The sequence below is a fragment of the Orcinus orca genome, chromosome 7 (assembly GCF_937001465.1).
Source record: "Orcinus orca chromosome 7, mOrcOrc1.1, whole genome shotgun sequence".
In the NCBI taxonomy this organism is placed as follows: domain Eukaryota; kingdom Metazoa; phylum Chordata; class Mammalia; order Artiodactyla; family Delphinidae; genus Orcinus; species Orcinus orca.
In genome coordinates, this window is record NC_064565.1 from 62878136 (window position 1) to 62901501 (window position 23366).

Below are 23366 nucleotides of genomic sequence, written 5' to 3' on the forward strand. Positions count from 1 at the left end.
TTTTTACCGTTACATGCTCTTTTTTTGCTGTTTTTTTTTTTTTTTTTTGCAGTACGTGGGCCTCTCACTGTTGCGGCCTCTCCCGTTGCAGAGCACAGGCTCTGGACACGCAGGCTCAGTGGCCATGGCTCACGGGCCCAGCCACTCTGCGGCATGTGGGATCTTCCCGGACCGGGGCATGAACCGGTGTCCCCTGCATCAGCAGGCGGACTGTCAACCACTGTGCCACCAGGGAAGCCCACATGCTCTTTTTGATTATTTGAACAATTAGAATATCAGGGGAGTCAGAATAAAATTTCACTGACTCTATTCACTTGGAAGTAAAAATTTTGTCCTGGAAACTAAGTTAAGCAGTTTTCTAGAAACTAGGAAAAGCTCCATAGGGGAAAACACAAACAACCAAAGAATCATGGATACCTAAAATGCATCGCAAGGCATTGTGTTGGACACGGAACCAGTGAAAGCAGATGTAATGTTGAAATGGCTTAACTGCCTTTGACCTAGGCCATTTGTACACATCTAAATTTAAATCTGATAAATCAATGGTGATCTATCCTACTCCTTAGCACAGAATGAGCAGTTCAGTCTTTGTTTTGGATGCATTAATCTGATAGATTCTATGTAAAAGTTCCAAATTCAGAGAGTCCAATTAATTCCTTTGGGTCACCCCCAAATATTAACACATAAATTAGTGATAATTACCAATACTCAAGAGTTAGAAATAATATGAATTTAATAAATTGGTAACATTAAAAGATCTTAACTTACAAACACCTCTACTTATTTGGACTTACATTAACCATTCACATTTTATCCATGAACCCCAAACTAAATGAAATACAGCAAAAAAGGTGTACATAAAAGCTCAAGCACTTCTTTTTCCATCCCTCAGTCTCTTAACCAGAAAGCTGAAGGTAAAATACTTTAGATTAGACTCATTACGCCTCCTTAAGTGATCAATGACAGAAACATACAAATCAAAAGAATAAAAGTTAAGCAATCCAAAGGCAAGTCTGTCGGGTCAAATAGTTCCTCACACCCCAATAACAATAAACTGTAACACTGTATTAAAGCACAGAACAAATGCTTGTTCTTGATGCTTACAAGAACTCTGAACCATTCATAAAAAGGTTAAATTATGTTTAGAATATTGTATTTGAGACAAAAATGGGTGTATAGTGATTAAAGTACAAAAAGAAAAGGTTAAAAGTTTGCTTTAAAAAACAAGCTGTTATTTAGAAAACTAATTTCTATGGAATACTGATCTTGTCATTAGTGTCAATACCGCTAATTATAGCTCTTTATTAATGACACTATTTATGGGAACCCATATTATGAATAATCCAACGTATATTATCCAAAAAAAAGTTTCTCTCTCTGCTGTGTCAGCTTGATTTTGAGACTCACATCTACAAGTTTCGCTCATTAATTTTTATAATATGAAATAGGGCTGGATATGTATTTTTAGTCAAGAATACACAATCTTTTATAATCTGGTACCTGTGACCACCCTTCTCACTAGTTTGAACCTAATAATCAATATTTAATCATTTTGACCTATAAAAATAGAAATTTCATATGGCTAACTAAATATATACTGTTGCTTCCATCTAGAAAACCTTTTTGCCTTGCTAATTATTTCACTCATCTTTAAGCGTCAACTCAGTACAAATATGCATAGGAAAAGTTAGGTGTCAATTTCTGTGCTCCCACAGCCGTATATACATGTATGTACTGTATGTGTGTTTGTATGTGTGTATTTACATAGTACTTATCACACTGGATTGTAATTTTTAGTTTACTTATTTGCCACCTCTGCCAGATTGAGGTTTCTCAAGGGCAGGGATTATCTTGCTTTTCGTATCCCCAGAGCATAGCCCACAGCCTGGCACAGACTGAGTACACAGAATTACCATGGTCTTCTCTAAAATCTATTTTCAGGGGGTAAAAAACACCAAAGAAGGTGAAATGAAATAGCTTAAATAATATAAAACTGGTCAGGGGTCCTAATTTCATTATTTATTGCCAACAACCTCACCAACATAGTCACACTGTTAATTTTCTCAGTCAGAAAATGAAAATTGGCGTGTTTAATAGCATCACTTCAATTACAGAATTTTAAAAATCACAAATGCCTTCTCAACTAAATACTCTATATGGACATTCATTATAAACCATATTATGAAACAAAATGCTGTATTAGATAAAATTGCTGAGCAGTTACAAGTTGATAATCTAACTGATACAAAATAGTTGATTTAAATAATTCTGGGGATTAACCAATAAAACAATATTCCTATGCACTCAAAATTAAATATATACATTCAAAATCTCTCTTTAAATGACAGGTTTGAAACTGATGGAATGGAATATCAGTTTCTATATTCAAACTTAACAGTTGGTGGTGTTTTGGTTGTTCATCTAATTAGACTTCCTGGTCCATTGACAAGTGAAGAAACTAAAGATGCCACTAGCTAACAATGGGTAATGAACATTAAGGACTTCAGAGGTAAGGTATTTGATTCCTGTTACAACAACTTACTTATATTTGTGTTAACTGAATTTAATTGGAGTCACACTTAACAGAGCAAACAACTTGGGGAAGGAAAAAAACTGGAAGAGAGGAGGAAATTGAAAATAAAACCGTTTGAACATTATAATTTATATAATACCTAAGTGATAACAGTACACAAATATGCTAGTCTTCATCCAAAATTCAAAAACCCAATTTTCCCCCTACACCTTTTAAATGACAGAAATTGTAAGAAAAAAACCCCCAACAAACTCAAGCTATGCTCAATACAAACTTAGTCTAATTTTTTACATCATCCTGATCTAAAATGTTTTACAATGGTAAGAGATTTTCCTAATGGTAATCCTGAAGCTCAAGTGATTTTTGATTGAAAGGTTAAATTAAATCAATAGTTTGTATTATTATTGTATCCTAATATTCAATTTCTTTAAAAACTGGTATCAAGCACTAGACTGAAAGCAGCAAATGGGACATGGTTGCTAGCAAAGAATTGGGACTGTGAGAAATACTGCAAAGCACACAGGTAGAGTGCTGATTAGGAATAAGGGAAGGCCAAACCTTGAAGGAAGTGGATTTAGTTGAGCTGTAGAGCCCTAAGTGTGAGCATAAGCTTGTGGTCAAGATCAGGTCAAGCAGAGGTTGAAAACAGGAGGCTCATTATGGTATATAACCTTTACATTAGGCAGAATTGTAGGAGTTTGCCAAAGCCCGGCCAGCATTTTTAAAATCGTTTGATAAAATGTAGCAAAATTCAACAAATTAATCCAAACATTCAAGAATTATAGTCTCATACCCGTATGTATAAAGGAAAGGACTTAAACATAAATATAGACAATATTTAGATAAGGTAGTTACATAAATCATGACTTTAACTCTGAAATGTTTTGACAAAGAAAGATCGGAAGACAGGTAGAATCAGAGACAAAAGCCTCCATACATATAATAAGAGTCCTGAAGATTCTATGGAGAGACCTCAGAATGAAAAAAAAAAAGAAAGCCGTAACAGACCATATCTATCTATCTATATTTGTATTTATATAAACATATAAAACCAGTTTGCTTAAGCCAAAGTGAATCTGGAGGGGATACATGTTAAGCCATAAACAGAATTAATATTAAATGAAAAAAGAAATATTTATACCTCTACTATCTGAGGATTATTTTAGATTGGACTATAATTGGATTTAGCCTCCAAAGCCTTTCTGGTTAGTTTGTTATTTAGTATATTTGCAGAATATGTTAACTGTCTTCCCGGATCATTCTGAAGATAAAGTGAAATAAGAGACACGGAAACATTTGGAAAACATTAAAGTCCCATTCAAATGTGAGCAATTACTGATATTTTTGTCAAAGAAAAGTGTATTTGGTAAGATAAAGTAGATGCTGAAGAAAATTATTATTATGGTCTAAAAGAAAATGTAATTATTTTGGCACAGTCTATACCATTGCTCTACTCTATTTGTATCTAGTCAAAGGTTAATTACATACTGATGAACAAATAATATATTTTTTTAACAGTCTGTCTGAAGCACATCAGCCTGATGAAATAATGACAGGATAGCTAATTGACTAATCAGTCAAAATTTTTCACTGATATTTGGCCACAGATTGATGACCAGGTACTCCATAAGTTCATGATCTTTGACTTTCTAGTTCAGCTACTACCCCCCAAATTAAAGAAATAATATTGGATAGTTTCTTCTTTGGGGAATTTCTCATTGCTAAAGATAAGCCAGTCTTCACAAAAATCAATGATTAAGTATCTTAACTTCCCACCACAAGTTTTACGGGTTGTCATGGATGCAAAACCTTATACTTGAAAACAGAATAGTTCTTTAATTTTTATTTTCAACAACAGAAAAAAAGATGACAGGGTTCATAATATTTTGCAAATATTCTGCAAAATTAATGGGATGACTCTTTTCCTATTCTCATACTTCAATTACTTGTTTCACATCTGTCTTCTCTGCCAGACCACAAATTCTGCAAGTGTTAAGGACAATGTCTTTTTTCACTGTTCTATCCCGTGTCTAATAACATGCCCTGCACACAATAGATGCTTAATGACAGAATGAATAATAAATAATTAGCATTTGCACAGTGTAATTACAACATACTTTTCTATTACCTCTCTCGTTTGATCTTCAAAAATAGTACTTATTCTATGAGTTTGACAGATGGGGAAGTAAAGGCTTGGGAAGATTTTAGTAAAGGCTAGTAAAAAGAAGTACTCAGAATAAAATGCATGAGGTAGAGGTGGCATCACTATTACCCTTTCCCCCTCTAGAATATAGTGAAAAACTCAGGGGGGGAAAGGAAAACAGTTCTATTTTTTTTCAGGAATTAAACAGATATTGTATACCATCTCCCAACTTCTGCCATTCCTTTCTATTTCGGGTGATAAATACTAAAGTTAAATATCATTTAGGTACCAGGAATAAAATATTTGATCCCATTCCCCTTAAGTCAATGGACCAATAAGCAAAACCTTTTCCATATTATCTTATGAATGAAAACTCCTCACATATCCTGCTATCAAAGAATGCTTCCATTAATTTACTGAGCTTCCACTCCACACACATTTTGCAATACCTAAGTTTTAAAAGCAAAATCCACAACAAACTCTCCAAGTTTTATCCACAGATTGTTAAGGAGCTCCTATTAGTAAAGAGAAGAGTCAGCCTTTTGTTCATAAAGGAAACGCTGAAATTCTAAACTGAAAATTAACCCCCAAGATGAGTATAGCTGAAAGACAAAGACATAACGAGGTTAAAACCATTTCAAGTAAAAGACAAAAATCATATATTACCTTTAAAAATATAATAGTTTATAACCAACAGTATCCAATTCTTGGTCTAGATGACCACAAATGTATCTAATACAATTTGATAAAATTGCTCTTTTAAAGCAATGACTCTAGAAAGCTAAAATATAACTAAATTCAGTGAGTGGGGCAATAAGGTTGAATAATTAGTATTTTCTTTGAAACCTAATATATATTTGGTAAAAATATGAAGAGTCACACCTCAACACTCATTAAACCTTTTATTATATATAATATGTAAGCAACCATGGGTCATTACTGCCCACTACACTGATCAGCTAAGCCTGTATGTCACGTGAAGGATTATTAAGGAAATGTAGAATTGATGAATGTTTTCACATAGAGTTTAATTATTTCTTTGACATTCAATTTTCTTTACAAGTCATTCTGTTCTTCACAGTTAACGGTTTTGCTGTTGGCGAACCGAATGAAATTGTTCTCCAGAATCTATTATAAGCACATTAACTCTTCATACTCTGAAAACTAGAATGTGTCACTTACTCTTTAAGAACTGTTTTTATTTTATTTGACAAATAACTAACAACCAAAAAAATCATATATCCACTTGAAACAATAAAGTCATAATTGAGGTACCCTTTCTTCCCAAACCACCCATGCTTTCCAACCCCCTCTTCCTCACTGTTACAAGCTGGTACATGTCATTCTTAAAATTTTACTTCTATTTAAAGAATCATTTCTATACTGACTTCCATACCTACACATTTATCCATCTAACTATAAACCTTTCATTAATGAAAAAGAATTATGTTACACATTTTAGTATGCAACTTTAATTTATTGAGGTGAAATTTCCATAATATAGAATTAACCATTTTAAAGTGAACGGTTCAGTAGCATTTAGTACATCTGCAATGTTGGGTTACCACCACCCTCTATCTGTCCATTCAAAGTAAAACCCCTTATCCATTAACCAGTTTCTGCCTATTTCCTCCTCCCCACCAGTCTCTGGAAACTACATTTGCATTTTGTCTCTATGGATTCATTTGTTCTAGATATTTCATATAAATGGAGTCATATAATTCATGACTTTGTGTGTGGCTTCTTTCACTTAAGCATAACATTTTGAGGTTCATCCACATTGTACTTTCACTGCTTTTTATGGCTGAAAAATATTCCATTGGATGTATATGCCACAATTTATCTATTGATGGACATTGGACGGTTTCCAGCAACTTTCTTTTTGCCCATAATAATATATTACAGACATTTTTCCAGGTTAATACATGCAGAAGGACCTTATTCTCTTTCTTTTTTGCACAAGTATTTTTTTTAAAAAAATCCCTGATAACACATCATTTCACCTATCTTCATATTTTGGTATGCATTTCTAAAACTAAGAACACTTTCTTATCTAACCATGATGCCATCATCACTCAATTATTAATGATTAAAAATACTGATTTTTATGCTTAGTGACATAAATTAGAGAAAGACAAATACTGTAGGATATCACCTATATCTGGAATCTAAAAAACAAAACTAGTAAATATAACAAAAAAGAAACAGATATTGAGAAAAACAGAGCTTACCAGTGGGGAGAGAGAAGAGGGGAGGGGCGAGATAGGGGTAGGGGATTGAGAGGTAAAAACTACTATATATAAAATAAATAAGCTACAAGGATATATTGTACAGCACAAGGAATATAGTCAATATTTTATATAAGTGTAAATGAAGTATAACCTTTAACAATTGTGAATCACGATGTGTACACCAAAACTTATATAAGTGTATATTATACATCAACTATACCTCAATTTAAAACATATACTGACTTTACTGGTTCTGTTTGTAATTTGAGGTATTAACTAAAGTTATGTTCAACTGTAGAGTTTATGTTCAACTGTGGAGTTTAACTTAGTGATTTCTTGAATTTGACTTCCATTTAAAAATTTTGGGACTTCCTTGGTGGTCCAGTGGTTAAGAATCCGCCTTCCAATGCAGGGGACGCAAGTTCAATCCCTGTTCAGGTAACTAAAATCCCACATGCCACGGGGCAACTAAGCTCTAGAGACTGCGCGCCACAACTAGAGAGCCTGTGTGCTGCAACTACTGAGCCTGCATGCTCTGGAGCCCACATGCCACGACTAGAAAAGCCCGTGTGCTGCAAGGAAAGATCCCACGTACCGCAACGAATATCCCACATGCCACAACTAAGACTCGACACAGCCAAATAAATAAATAAATAACGTCTTAAAAAAAAAAAAGTAAAAGTTTCACACTTGCTTCAAAACTAAAGTGTTAGGTAACTTTTACCTAGGTGATAAATCTTGCCTTTATTCCTCTAATCAAGAAATTTCTACCCAAATTAGGAAATATAAAAATGTAACACAATTTACAATAATGATATTTTAATCAGTTTGGATGGTAGAAAAAGCAAGAGATGAAGTAAATTTTACATTTATTTTGAATGCTGAATTTTCCAAGGTTTTCTGAAATAATAAAGCACTGCTGCTATTCATAATGGTGACCAGTGCTGCAGTATAATTAAAGAAATAGCAATGTCTAATTAAAAGCTGTTAACACTGCTATGCCTTGGGTCAAAACAGAAACTGGCCCAACCTAAATAAAGTCCAATACCATGAAAATAATACCATATACTTATATACTGCTTTATAGTTTTCAAACATTTTTACTTCTTAAAAAGGCACAATAAGCCAAATTACTAAAATACTGATACATTTATCCTATTAAAATCAATATATTTAAAAATATCTGCAAACATTCTAATTCCACTGATGTATGTAACAACCCACAGCAGTAGGACCAGCAAGTATTATTATCTCTATTCTATGGATAAGATAACTGAGGCTAACAAAAATATCTTTAACATCACGTAACTGTAAAATAGCCGAGTCATTCAGAAGAATAATTTTGTTAGTTAAGAACAGAAAAGAAAAAAATAAGTCCTCCTAAATCACTTTGTTAATGTAATATGAACATTTAAAAATTTAAATGATAGTTAATATTCTAACAGAGAAATCTGGTAAATAATAGACATATTTATAGTATATAAATAAATTGGTATCTATAATCTGTTTCACTTTAAGAAGAAAAATTCAAGTTTTTTTCTTAAACATTATGAAAACAGTTCTTGAATAAGAATTCATTTGTCAGATAATATATTATTTCTTAACATATCCTAGTATACAAGTACATATCTGAAGTTTCTGTGATATGGTAAATCATGTTTAATTTTGTTCTAAATGGTTAAAAGTAAATTTTGTGAAATAATTATATTTGTCCTAAAGCTAACATGTCAATATTCAAAGCACAGCAGTTGTTTTTTAAATTTATTTTTGGCTGCATTAGGTCTTTGTTGCTGTACGTGGGCTTACTTTAGTTGCCTTGAGCGGGGGCTACTCTTTGTTGCGGTGCACGGGCTTCTCATTGCAGTGGCTTCTCTTGTTGCAGAGCACGGCTCTAGGCACTCAGGCTTCAGTAGTTGTGGCACGCGGGCTCTAGAGCGCAGGCTTGGGTAGTTGTAGCGCACGGGCTTAGCTGCTCCGCGGTATGTGGGATCTTCCCAGACCAGGTCTTGAACCCATGTCCCCTGCATTGGCAGGCGGATTCTTAACCACTGAGCCACCACGGAAGCCCCCAACATAGAGTTTAAAAGATGTCAGCCTCACGTATGAAAAAATTTTGTTATAAAATTTACATTAGATTAAATGCTACACCTGGTGCTAAAAAGCTTCTTCCTAAGCATTTAACAAGACACTTATATTGGTGACATCTTTAAAGATATAAGAAGAGAGCAGGTCTCATCATCAATTCTGATTACACAGAAGATTCATTTTTAACTAGGAATGGATAGCTCAGAAGGTTGACCAATAACAACTACAGTTCATTAACATCAATTTTCTAGTTGATGCTCATCAGTTGGTATTTTAGAAGATTTTACTTGAGAATATTCACAACATTAACAACAACAATAAAAAAGGAAGAAAAAACAGAAGGAAGGAAACAGACTTATTGCTGCCCAATACCATCATTGCAAATCTTACCAAAGACTGAACAGGAAGGAGCCTTAAACCTTTATACCCCATAAGGTTCCTAAGAAATGTATCTGAGGCACACTGGCAGGGCAGTTATGAAATGATTTTTATTGCCACTGGCCATATTGTACCTGTTCTGTGGATAATTAGAGTCCTTCAGTTTCCAAAGCTGTCAATCTGGCACCTTTCACGAGCACTATATTCACTTTAAATAAAACAAACAAAACAAAATTTATAATTCAAAGAACAAAAGAACTAAAAACAGAAACTACAAATTGCAGCAACTTTATAGTTGTGATATAAACCAACAAATAAGAAAAGTAAAATACCAGTAATATCTTACATTTTGAGATTCTTTGTTTGAACTCTATATCACAACTTTATAAAGTTTAAGTCAGACAGTTTAGGTACTTTTGTACTATACAAGTAAACACTTATATTTAAAAATTTCTTCACTGTATCAGTGTTGAAAATTTTATATTACTTCATCTCGGTATTCAAATAGGTTTATAAATCTGCACTTTACTATAGATTCCATACACACCCAATATTGTGTCCTAAAATGCCTGGATGGCTAACTAGGAAAAAATAGGGAAAATGTGTGTTCATAATTATTAAAAATAAATAAATAAATAAAACAATTTACATATATGCACCATACCTGCAGTTGACCATTTAATGAACTCAAGTCTTCTGCTTTCTTTTCTAAAGATTGAACCCAGACTTTTCTTTTTTGTCTGCATCTTGAAGCTGCTGCTCTATTTCTTTCCAGAAACTTCCTTCTTTTTTCATCAGGATCTTCATTAGCTGCTCTTCTTCGACGACCAGTTGTATTTTGGGTCTGTGGAGTTGTGTGAGCTGGAGAAGCCTATAATAGACACAAATGAAAGTTTTTTATATTTGTACCTAGTGATTAAATTAACACAGGCAGTAAAGGGTGGCAAAGGTGAGAGCCACTAATTTTATTTTCTAAGTCTCATTGTATACATCAATATTGTAGAGCAATGTGAAAATCACCCTGTGGTTTAACAAATTCCTTGAAATAAATGAGCATTGCTAAAACACGATTCTCACTAATTAACTATCACAGTGAATGTATTCTTTAAAGTTTGTATAGTATTTTCATTTTTATAGAAATAATACAAAGAAATTTAAAATGCAATACAAATGATCATGTACAGATCTTGTAGTTTTCCATCTTGTATTTTTCCAAGTGTACTTTTAAGCAAACATTGTGGTATTATTCAATCCTCTGATAATTATTAAGGTACTAAAATAAAAATAACTTCCTATTTAAATTCATTATGAGAAACCATGTTTTCTATGATATTTTTGAAATAAAAAATAGCATTAAATCTCTAAATTTTCTTTAAAAATTGGTTTCTCTAAAATTAAGGAGTTGAAAGTACATACATATTTTAGTGTATTCAGCTCTTCTTCAGTTTTTGAAATTTGGGATCAGTCTTTTTCTAAGAGTCAGGTTCATATAATTATTAATGCTCATTTTCCTGGTGGGTAGAATCCCAGAGTCTAGATTTTCATTTTAATTGGTCCCCCTGCCCTGCCAGATCAGCCAGAGACAGGAATCTTCAGTCACTAGTGATACAGTCCAGTGTGTAGGACTACAGAATAACATCTTCAAGCTTCTCACAAATCCCAAAATTGTGCCACACAACACTTGAATACAGGAGACAGTATATGAACCCTTAGAAATAGTGCAAAAGAAACAGCACTTTGTGGCCACAGACACATGATCCAAAGAAGCAGCCTGAAAAACCTCTACTTAATGGTATTTTAAAACGATGTGAACAAAAACTTCTATCTTCTCTTAATCTATACAATAAACAAAAATCTTAAAAACTTAAGATAAGTTCTGCAGGGAAATAACCTGAATTAGTTCTCACTCTACAAACTCCAAAAATCAAAGTTATCATTCCTTTTCCAAGTAACTAGCATTAAATATTGTGAGGGTTATTTCATTTATACTGTATTTTAATTGTAATTAAGATCAAGAATTAAATCAGATTCTTTTACCTATATAATTGCAATTTAATCTTTTAGAAAAATCTTTCTATGGCTGGCTTCAAGAATGGTAACTTTGAAATATATTCTTTTATCCTCTTAACTTACTAATAGCAGGTTTTAAAATTTTACTGAATAGGGGAGAACAGTTTTTGTTTTTAATTGACAACTTGGTTACTACAGCAAAGGCTAATCACAGGTATTGTAAGCAGAAACTATTACAGAGTTATATTTGTATATCATTACCCCTAACAAGGATTTGAGGCTACTTAGAAGCATATATTTCTCCTTCTCTCCCTCCTTCCAGTGATTCATTCATTCCACTTCATTGAAAAAAATACAGGAGCTATGCTAGTGATACAGCAGTGAACAAACAGATAAAAGTCCTGCCCTCATGGAGCTTCATTCCAAATACAATAAAATATAAAGCTATAGATGAAAACTAGATCCAGGGAAACTACAGTTAGTATAAGAAAATAAATTATATTCATTTATTTTCTTTTAAATAAACATTTAAAGATGTAAAAGCCATACTAAGCTTACAGAAATAGCCATAAGCTGCATTCGGCTCACGAGCTAGTTTGCTAACCCCTGAATTATGACATGAGAACGTACTCACTTTTCCCCTCTCTTGGCCCCTAAGTAAAGTTGCTTAGTGGATGACAACCACAACTACATTCCACTTTATCTTAAGTTTCACAAAGATAAAATACAGTTATCTAAATACCTATGCTTAGTAGGCAGTCTAAAACTTGCTGTGTAACTGTGTTTCTTTAATTGGAAAGTTTTACTTTTAAATGTGAATATTCTTTAAGTAGAGAAGATAAAAGGTATAAATAGAGCTCTGAAACATTTAACAGAAATATAGTAATGCTTACTGTAGAAATATACTGCAGACATATAGAAATATCAATCATCTAATGGGCGGTAACAAATTAAAGATAAGTGAAAAGGGCCTCTGGTATAAATAGCTGCCATTAAGCCTATCTGCTCCTTTGGTGTATTTCACAAATGTTAATTCAAGAATCGTTTGACTTATATTAGTAATATAATACCTATATACATTTCTTGTTGAATACAATCAACAGAAAAAAGTTTTCTTTAAAAAGTATTGATGGACATTATGCCATGTCAAACCAACATACAGACACTCACAGAAACATTTACAGGGTGCCATGAGCAGTAACAATTGCTTGATTATTTTTACTTATTTATTTTTTGTATCAATACTTTTACATTGAACTACCTTTTCCTAAGGCTTTTTATACACTTTTGGAATAAAATTTTACCAGAAAATTTTTTTCAAAGCATATAGTCATTTAAGTTACACTGTGTGTGTTTGTTTGTTTTTAAGGATAACTGAACACTGAATGATAAAAACAACACACATACCGGAGTTTCTGTAGTGGATGTGGCTGGCTGTTGTAATGACTGTGGTCGAGATTCCTCTGATTGAGTCCTAACCAGTCCGCTACCATGACCTTTGACAGTATCGCCATTGGTAACTGGAGGATGTTGCTGGGTCAAAGCAGCTTTTAATCTCTGAAATGCAAACACCAATTTAAAAAAAACGTTTCCTGCTTTCCACCCAAATCCAACTCCCAGCATACTCTTTGGTTAACCAAAAGAAATTATTTGTTAAGGAATACATAAATACATTCGGCTTTAATATTAGTTTTGATTTATCATATTCCACTGCATTCCTAAATATCAGTAAGACGAACAGGACCTTTGGAAAGTTTGCCTGAGTCTTTTTTGTCTAGTACTACTAGAGGGTTCTATACTTTGCTATTCCTAATTAATCAATTTTGAGAAAAGAGTGAAAACTAAAAACACTGTTGACTGAAAATAACTAGATTTGTTCAACTAAAATAAGCAAAACAAGTTAATTATGCATGTTTCACCTATTTTCTCCTACCCCATTCCTATATCCCATATCCCAGTCTTTTCAGGCTCTGCCTAGATTCTTAGACCTAAATATCTTCTTTTTCAGATTTGAGTCCATTTGATCTCTGCTTGCAGGTTTGATGTCACTGCTTACTCGGACAATGACCTGATGTTGCATTTTTTAGGCCACTGTACTGACTGTCAGACTGAACCTCCTCCTAGAACCCACAGCTGGGTTTGCCTCCCTTAGGTCTTCCCTGTCACCAGTAAGCAGACCTAGCTCCAAGTCTATCCCTTCTACTATGTTCCATTTTGCCAGTGAACTGCACCCAACTCACTGTCAGAGTATGGCAGATCTAGCGTTATAATGAAGCTCTAGACATTTATGGCTACTTCTTTAAAACAAAACAAAAAAAACACCATTTGAGTAAGGCTTATTATTCTATCAGCAAAAATATATGAGTATCCTATCTCCCCAACCAAACAGTAAGCTCTTTAAGAGCAGAGATTGCCTTTTATTTCTTTGCATCCCTTTTAGCAACTGGTACATTGATTTGCTACATAGATGGACAACAAATATATTTGCTAATGGACAGAAATTGGTTTCTTTGAAAATGGCACATGGGATCTTTGGGGTGGTTTTATTGTTATGCTCTATAAATATGAAATAATTAGCACAAAATAGTCATATTATAGTATCTTAGCAATGAAAGGGATCTCAGGGATCTGAGAGACCTGGGACTATTATTGATGATATTGTTCTTAATAACTCAGAAGTAGCCCTTGAGCTCAAAATATAGTTTTATAACAAAATCTGGTGAAGAGATATGTCATTACATTTTCCTAAGATCCACACTCAGGTGCACATGTGGCAGGGAGGGAGTTTACAAATACTGATATAAGAACTATGCTGCAGTCTACCCAGTGCTTCCCACACTTCCTAGAAGTCAATTAACTGCCTTGGTATCACATGCTAAAAACAGATTCTTGGCAACCTTTCCTCTCTTCTTTCCCTGGAAATAGCATAAAGGGGTAGATAATAGAGAAGAGCTTTAGAAAAAGTCTCCCAAATGATTCTACTACAATTGTTTTCATTTATTCCAACTAAGAACAATTTAGAAAATTTGTAATTTATTTTCACCTATACATATCTTCTTACCATCTATAATTGATCCAGATCCCTTAAAAACTGAAGCACAGGACTTCCCTGGTGGCACAGTGATTAAGAATCCACCTGCCAATACAGGGGACACGGGTTCAATCCCTGGTCCGGGAAGATCCCACATGCTGCAGAGCAACTAAGCCTGTGTACCACAACTACTGAGCCTGTGCTCTAGAACCCGCAAGCACAACTACTGAGCTCACAAGCCACAACTATCGAAGCCCACGTGCCCTAGAGCCCTTACACCGCAACTACTGAGCCCACGTGCTGCAACCACTGAAGCCCGCGTGTCTAGAGCCTGTGCTCCGCAACAAGCGAAGCCCCGCTTGCTGCAAACAGAGAAAGTGATGCGTGGCAATTAAGACCCAACACAGCCAAAAAATAATAATTAAAAAAAAAGCAAGCATATATGAAAAGATCAAAATTTCCAATGAAGCAGTAATGCTAACTAGACAAGTGTTAATGGACATTTTCTACTGCTAATCATTGTAGATTCTGGGTATGATTTTAAAAACAAAGTCAGTAGTATAAAAAATATTTTGTTGAGGTATAAGTTACATACAGTAAAATGAACTCTTTTTAGTGTACAGTTCTGTGAGTTTCAACAAGCACATACAGTCGTGCAACCACCCTCTACAATCAGGATACAGAACAGTTCTATTACCCCCCCCAAACTTTCCTCATGCTTCTTTCCTGTCACTCTCCTCCCACCCACAGCCCCTGGAAACCACTAGTCTGTTTTTTGATCCTCAAAGTTTTGCCTTTTCCAGAATATCATATAAATGGAATCATACAGTGTATATAGCCTTTTGAATCTGGCTTTTTTCCTTTAGCATAATGCACTTGAGATCCATCCCTGTTGTTGCATTATCAGTAGTTTTTCAATGAGTTTCTAATAAACAGTATTCCAATTTTACAGATTAGGACACTAGAGATCATTTGCCCAAGGTCACACAGCCATTAAGCTAGTTAAAATCCTACATTTGAACATGGATCTCCTTAATTTCAAAGTGCACAGTTTTTCCATGGCATCATGTTACATATGTTATCCTACCAAAAAAAAAAAAAAGGGAAAAGGAAAAATCAAGAAAGAAAAAGGAAAAAATTAAGGAAGATTAAAAATTAAGGAAGATAAGGAAATTAAGGCTGGATGGCTTGATGATTCAGAAGACAACCACAAGGGAATTCCCTGGCAGTCCAGTGGCTAGGACTCCATGCTTTCACTGCCATGGGCCCAGGTTCAATCCCTGGTCCGGGAACTAAGATCTCGCAAGCCATGCGGCATGAAAGACAATCACAAAGGATTAGGAATGCCAAGTCTGATACTGCAACTGCTAAAGTCCTGTCACTCCAGGATCAGGTATGTTTTTTCCATCTTTTCTGACTGAATACTTCTTTATGAATTGCAGATAGCACCACAATAGGTTAGTATATGTAATGTATACTGTATACATATTAGCATACATAATGTATACAGCTGAGAAGACACTTTATTGTTTAGAATTTAACTCTGCCTCAAACAATCTGTGTGACTCTGAACAAATCATTTCAATCTCTGAGTCTGTGTTTCCTTGTCTGTAAAATTGGGAACAATGGTAATTTCCTTGCAGGGATGAGGTAAAGATTAAATATAATATGCAAAATTACCTGATTCATAAAAGGATTTCTTAAGTATCAACTTCCTTACTTTTTTCTTTTTTAAACAATTATTTATTTTTGGCTGAACTGGGTCTTTGTTGCGGCGCACAGGATCTTTTGTTGTTGTGTGTAGGCTTCTCTCTAGTTGTGGCATGAGGGTTTTCTCTTCTCTAGTTGTGGCACACAGGCTCCAGGGTGCGTAGGCTCTGTAGTGATGTGTGGGTTCCAGAGTGCGTGGGCTCTGTAGTTTGCGGCACGCGGGCTCTAATGGAGGCACGTGAGCTCAGTAGTTGTGGCGTGAGGGCTTAGTTGCCCTGAGGCATGATGTGGGATCTTAGTTCCCTGACCAGGGATCAAACCCGTGTCCCCTGCATTGTAAGACGGATTCTTTACCACTGGACCACCAGGGAAGTCCCTTCCTTACTTTTTTCAAAAACAGCTATTGAGGCCTCTATTTTTTTAGCACAGGTGTCAGGGTGAGGACACCAAAGAATCAGGAAAGTTCCTATACTTTTGTATTTTCAAAATATACTTAGAGGGAAAAAAAGTACTTAGGGGTTCATCTTAAGGACTGGATTAGCTTCAGACATATTTTATTATGGAAAATATATTCTCAAGACCATGTGACACACTGCATCTTTCAGAATCCAGGTCAGATTCCTGGTTGCTTTTTTTCTTCCTTCTTTTTTAAACAAGCAGAAATGACCACATTAGCAGCTAAGATCCAGGAAATTGGGACACTCATAATTGATGGCCTAATGTGGAAGTGGATGGATTAAAAATTAGGTAGGTGACCAAAGCAGTAGTTGGCTGTAATCAGGTAGGAATACTTAGGCTAAATGGTCAAAGAACTTAAAGTAAAAAGACAGGAGTCTGAAGGTATGGGTCACATAAACAGAAGGAGAAGGATCTGAGTGTGCATACTTATATCTTTTAAAAACCAATCTATATGGGGCTTCCCTGGTGGTGCAGTGGTTGAGAGTCTGCCTGCCGATGCAGGGGACACGGGTTCGTGCCCCGGTCCGGGAAGATCCCACATGCCGCGGAGCGGCTGGGCCCGTGAGCCATGGCCGCTGAGCCTGCGCATCCGGAGCCTGTGCTCCACAACGGGAGAGGCCACAACAGTGAGAGGCCCACGTACCGGAAAAAAACAAAACAAAACAAAACAAAACCCACCAATCTATAGCGTTAGGTGGGCTTCCATTTCTGGATATAAAATGTACATAAATATACATATTGGTTGAGATGTGAAGCTTGGTAAATTATGTGTTGGTAAAACATTTTTAAGTCCTTAGGTAGAAAACAAAGAAGAGCATTTAAAGTTTTATAGTGAAGAGCTTAACTCTTAGAATTAATGAAATACAGTAACTGCACATAGGGGAGTCTGAAGTACATAAACATCACTCTCTTGAATAATCTTTAGTAGGGCAAGTTACTACCTTATAGAGCACTTAAAAGCAGCATTCATTATCCTCTCTTGACTGCCCTAGGGTATACAGTACTCATCCAGGGAGGAAGCTCTAATGTTTACTCCATGCTGTTACATTGATTACGATGGGTCTAACTTGGAAAAGTGTGCCACTGGGTACAAAATGTAAGAAAAAGATTTTCAAGGGTTAATTAACACTGCTCTGAACTGCAGATTTTTTTTTTAAACAGCAACAAAAACACATACACTAAAAGAAATTACAGTGGGTTAGGTGAAGGAAGTTGTCATTATTCATATACATTTTACAATAAGGATATCTACAATCCACCCACATATATGTTAGAGATATTTTAAAGAAGGGCAACTATTTGGTCCTCCCCCAAATTAATGAAAACATATAAATGTAGTATTTATTTTACAGTAGAAATTTGGAGCTAATCAATTAGTCCAATTACCGTCTTACAGATAAAGAAACTAAGGCCCAAAGAGTGAAGTTACTTCCCAGAAGCACAGAGGGAGTTATAAAAGAAACAGAGCTAGGACCAGAAATTCTGTCTGTTGACTCTTACTTCACTGAACAAACATATTTTAAATAAAAGTTTTTCCAAACTAGAGCTTTTGTCTAATATTAAGTATTCTAAGTATATTTTAATAACCATTAAGAAGAGTATCAGACATTGGTCAGTCCATTACTAAGATCAAAATTTCTGTCAATAGAGAAATCTAGTTAAGTAAATAAAGATTGAATACTCAGAGAAAGTAAGTAAGATTTAACAAGTCTATATTCTCTAACATGTACAATAAAAGCTAGGCATAATTTTAATTTTAAACGAAAGGTATACAGTGAAAGAAAACTAAAATCTTTATTACTACATTTTTAAGCAGACTTAGTGCTTTAATGTTTAGAGTTAAAATTTTAGTGCTGTAAAATTCAACTACTATGTTGAAAACTTTTTTCTTAGAGATTGTGTCAATTAAAGAGTAAATAGTCTGTTGTGCTGACCAATCTGACACTCATCTTAAGAGGTAATCTGCTAAAAATAATTTGTTATTCAAATTCTATGTTATATGTTGTACCCCTGAAAACAAATTTTATCACATCTGTCAGAACTTGGTAGGAAGAAACTACTCTATCATAGTTCAAAGAAAAAACACAGGGCTTTCCTGGTGGCACAGTGGTTGAGAGTCCGCCTCTCGATGCAGGGGACACGGGTTCGTGCCCTGGTCTGGGAGGATCCCACATGCCGCGGAGCGGCTGGGCCCGTGAGCCATGGCTGCTGAGCCTGCGCGTCCGGAGCCTGTGCTCCGCAACGGGAGAGGCCGCAGCAGTGAGAGGCCCGCGTACCATAAAAAAAAAAAAAAAAAAGAAAAAAGAAAAAACACAATGTTCTCTAGAAACAATGTATGAAAAAGTCAGATCCATATTTCATATGTGCCACAAAAGCTCATCAGAGTAATAACCCTCCTTCTCTGGGGTGTTATCCTACCATCTGCTGCTCTATTACTTATCTTTATTTTGCAACTAATTAACAGCATAATCTTCTAAATTCAGCAAGTTAATTATCATTATTGTAGTCTTTGCAGCATCATCAGTCCTCGTGAAATCTTGTCTCCCCACCCCCAGAGAACATATGAAAATGAAGTACGTTGGGAGAGAGTCTGTTTCTTTGGAGTGGGCTCGTTAGGTGTTTGCTGATTAGCTTGGCGTGCAGAGGCAGGTCAGAAGAATTCTGCTGAACATGAGGTTCCATGCAGGGCCCAACTAAGTTAATGTAGGTTTCTGAACATTTGCCAAGATGCCCTCTGTCAGCTCTCAGTAGAAACCCCCTGCAGAAACCCTACTGGCTACCCACTGTGTGCAAAGATCTCTCTCAGTTTGTCACACAAGTCTTAAAGGAATGATTCTGGGGAATACTACTCAAATACTTTACTAAATCTTCTTAAACAAAACTCCTGGATGGTTAACATTTTCTTATTTAGAAGTTACTTTTTTTTTTTTTTTTTGCAGTACGCGGGCTTCTCACCGTGTGGCCTCTCCCGCTGCAGAGCGCAGGCTCCGGACGCACAGGCTCAGCGGCCATGGCTCACGGGCCCAGCCGTTCCACGGCATGTGGGATCTTCCCGGACTGGGGCACGAACTCGTATCCCCTGCACCGGCAGGCAGACTCTGAACTACTGTGCCACCAGGGAAGCCCCAGAAGTTACTTTTTGATTACAAATATTACATAGGAAATTTGTTTTATTAGAAGAGTAACACAGATAGCAAATATCTGTGGTTTAATGTGCTTAATGACCAACAAAACCCCTAAACCTAAATCTGGTGAGATCCAGTGAAATTTTGTGAAAATAGTAGATAATAGGAATTTTCCTAGAGTATTAAAAAATACTAGGTAATCTTGTATTTGTGGACCACCATATATATATATTTTTAAAAACTATGTGCTTACTTTTCCAAAGACTTAACGTTTTTAAAAAACAAAACATAACAAACACAACTTGTCCTGAAGAAATTTCTTTAGCAAAAAAGAAGGATCTTATTTAAATATTTATAGTAGACACAAACACAATGCATATAAATCTTCCTGTGAGCACTGGGCATCTGAAAATCAGGGCACCACAAAAGCATCCTTGGCTATCTTAGGATACAAATAAGTTTCTCTTCAGCTGTAGTGCGCTACTCATTCTTATGTGTTCCAATGCTGCCATTTCTCAAACATTATTTTTTAACCACATTTTAGCACAATCACCATTGCTGCACTATTTAGCATGTCGTTAACAGACTGTGACCACAAAAGTCAAACAAATCCTTAACAGAAATGCAGAATCAAGCAGGGAGGATATTTAAAATATTTTCAAAGAGTTGAAAACAACAAAGCAAAATCCACTTGAAGCAGTGAAAGAAGAAATTATAAGTTTTGCTGGGGTGCTACAGACTGGTAAACAGTCAGAAAAATTATTTAATGTGTAATGTGAATCTAGGGGATGTGAGCTGGGAACCATTCATTTGGAGAGCATGGAACTGGAATTCTATCACTGATAGAGAAAGAATTAAGTCCCATGATCGTTTATCTGATCATTAAGAAACCTCTGTGCAATGGGATATGAACCTAGTCTCAACTTTCTCCAGTTAGAATTATACAATTATTTATTTAGTAAATCTTTTTTTTAGCCCTTTGATGTTTAATTAAGTAATCAATGACACTGACATTTTAATCTAAATTTAGAAACAATCTGTAACTATTTTGTATGTTATGTTACAAATGTATCTAAAATAACTTGCCACATAGAGTAAGAGACTGCCCTTGGATTTTAGTTTTAAATGTTTGAGATTGATTTAGTCCTGTGATTTTAGTTGGAAGAACTAAGATAATCTTACTAAGCCTCTTAATAATACAGGAATATTGAAGAGAACCAAACCCTCATTGTATCTATAATTTAATTATTTAAGTTATTGAAGTACTTGGGGAAGTTTGTTAGACAATGAGGTACCTATAGAGAAAACAGGATATATTAAGTTTAAAATGAAGTTTAGTATGTTTAATTTTATTTTAAGCCCTTTAAAAGTGATCGCTGTACAACTCGATTTATAAATTGGCCTTGAGAACTTAGGGAAGAAATAAGTTTTTGAATTTGTAACTTTATTTTTAAAAAGGAGACTCTCAATAATGGTTTTTGTGCACAAAAGTCACCATCAAGGGTATCAAAAAACTGAAAACAAGAGCCAAACACCTCATTGATACAATATAATCCTAACTGCCATACCTGTTGGGAAAAAAAAATCAATAATGGCATATTAAAAAGATAAGAAGACTTTTTTTTTACTCTCTTGATGATCATTGGAAACATTTGCAAGAAAAATCTCAAAACTTAAGATCACGTCTGCTGAATTTCTTAGTACCCAAGAAATGTTTGTTAAATAAACAGCAATCATTAGAAATAACTGTTAAATGAGGCTGATGCAAAATAAATGAACATGAATTAAACTACAAAACCCAAACTATTTCCGGGTTATTCCCAAAGGTTGGTAGATTTGTTTTGTACTTATACCAATATATAAGTATACTTGATAATGATGATAATGAAATTCAAGCACTGAAAATTCTTCAATCAAACTGATTCACTGGACAATCAAATATACTAAAGGTGGTACATTACCAAACCACAATGTAATTTAATTAATATAGAAATCAATAAGAAACAGATAAAAAGCCCTGAAATATTTGGAAATTATATACTACACTTTTAAATAACCCACAGTTCAAGGAAGAAATCACAAGGGAAATTAGAAAATAAATAATAAAAGTACAGCATATCAAAATTTGTGCGCAAAGTTATAGCGTTAAATGCCTATATGAGAAAGGTAAAAAGATTTAAATCAATAATCTAAGCTTCTACTTTAAGAAGCTAAAAAAAGATAAGCAAATTAAACCCAATTAAGTAGACAAAGAAAATATTAAAGATAAAAGTAGCAATCAACGGTAATACAGTATACCATTAAGAAAAATAAAGGCAAGCTACAGACTGAGAAAATATTCGTGATATATATATATACATATCTATATACAAATTTGTATCTAGAATATATATAAAGAATTCCTATAACACAATAGTAAAAGACAAGTAACCAAATTTAAAGAATGAGCAAAAAATATCACAAATAATGTCTGGCTGATTGGAAATGTAAATTGAAACCAAGAGATGCTGCCACAATCTCCTAGAATGTCTACAATGAAAACAATAGATAAAACCAAATGTCCGCAAAAATGTGGGAACAACTGGAATTCCCATACACTGCTGGTAGGAATGTAAACCTTTGGCAAAAGGTCTGGCAATTTCTTATAAAGTTATATGTATACCTACTCTCTAACTCAGCAATTCCACTCTTAGGTAGATAAACTTAATGAAAATATACATCTACAAAGAGAGTTATACAAGAATGTGCATACGAGCTTTATTCACAACAGCTAAATACTAAAAACCATTCAAGTGTCCACCAACAGGAGAATGGATAAAGAAATTGTGGTATACTCACACAATGGAAAACTACTCAGCAATAAAAAGAAACAAACTTTGATACACGCAACAACATGGATAAATCACATAGACATATGCTTAGCTGAACACAAGAGTATATATTGATTCCATTTACATTGCTGGTGACAAATACAAGAACAGTTGGGGGAGGTGGACTGATTGGGAAGGGAAATAAAGAAACTTGATGGGTAGATGTTAATGTTCTATACCATAATAAGGGTGTGAGTTACATGAATGCATTTAAACTGTACAGATAAAATCGGTCCATTTCAATCTATGTAAATTTTACATTAAGAAAGCCTTATGGGCTTCCCTGGTGGCGCAGTGGTTGAGAGTCCGCCTGCCGATGCAGGGGACACGGGTTCGTGCCCCGGTCTGGGAAGATCCCACATGCCGCGGAGCGACTAGGCCCGTGAGCCATGGCCGCTGAGCCTGCGCGTCCAGAGCCTGCGCTCCGCAACGGGAGAGGCCACAACAGTGAGAGGCCCGCGTACAGCAAAAAAAAAAAAAAAAAAAAAAAAAATTGAGTGAGGGTAGGGAGTGGTCTGAGGTACAGATAAAACAAGAATGGCAGTTATATTGCTAATAATTGAAGCTGGATGATGGGTACATGGGGGTTCATTATAGAAACCTATTTATTTTGTATGTGTTTGAATTCTTCCATAACAAAAAGCTTAAAAAAAAAAGGAAATGGACTAATTTCTGAGTCTTTTTAAATTAAAAACAGGACAATCTTATTTACTATCCCAGTTAAAATAGGCAATCACCTAAATATGGCTATTTTATATGTTAACAATATTCTAATAAGAAATTTAATTGGA

At 34.9% G+C, this 23366-nt stretch overlaps 1 protein-coding gene across 10 annotated transcripts in view; it reads right to left on the reverse strand.

Annotated features, from left to right (window-relative positions):
- The window catches only part of ATF2 (activating transcription factor 2), an 87758-nt gene that overhangs the window by 7405 nt on the left and 56987 nt on the right, over positions 1–23366 (reverse strand). For 9 of the 10 annotated variants that reach the window (XM_033423613.2, XM_033423614.2, XM_004267335.3 and 6 more), the window contains 2 exons: positions 12788–12937; positions 10035–10241 (listed from right to left, as the gene is read on the reverse strand). In XM_033423613.2, the coding sequence (XP_033279504.2) occupies positions 10035–10241; positions 12788–12937 (357 nt within the window). Of the gene's footprint in view, positions 1–9504; positions 9579–10034; positions 10242–12787; positions 12938–23366 lie in introns of all 10 variants that reach the window. The other variant, XR_007478572.1, reaches the window with a different exon arrangement.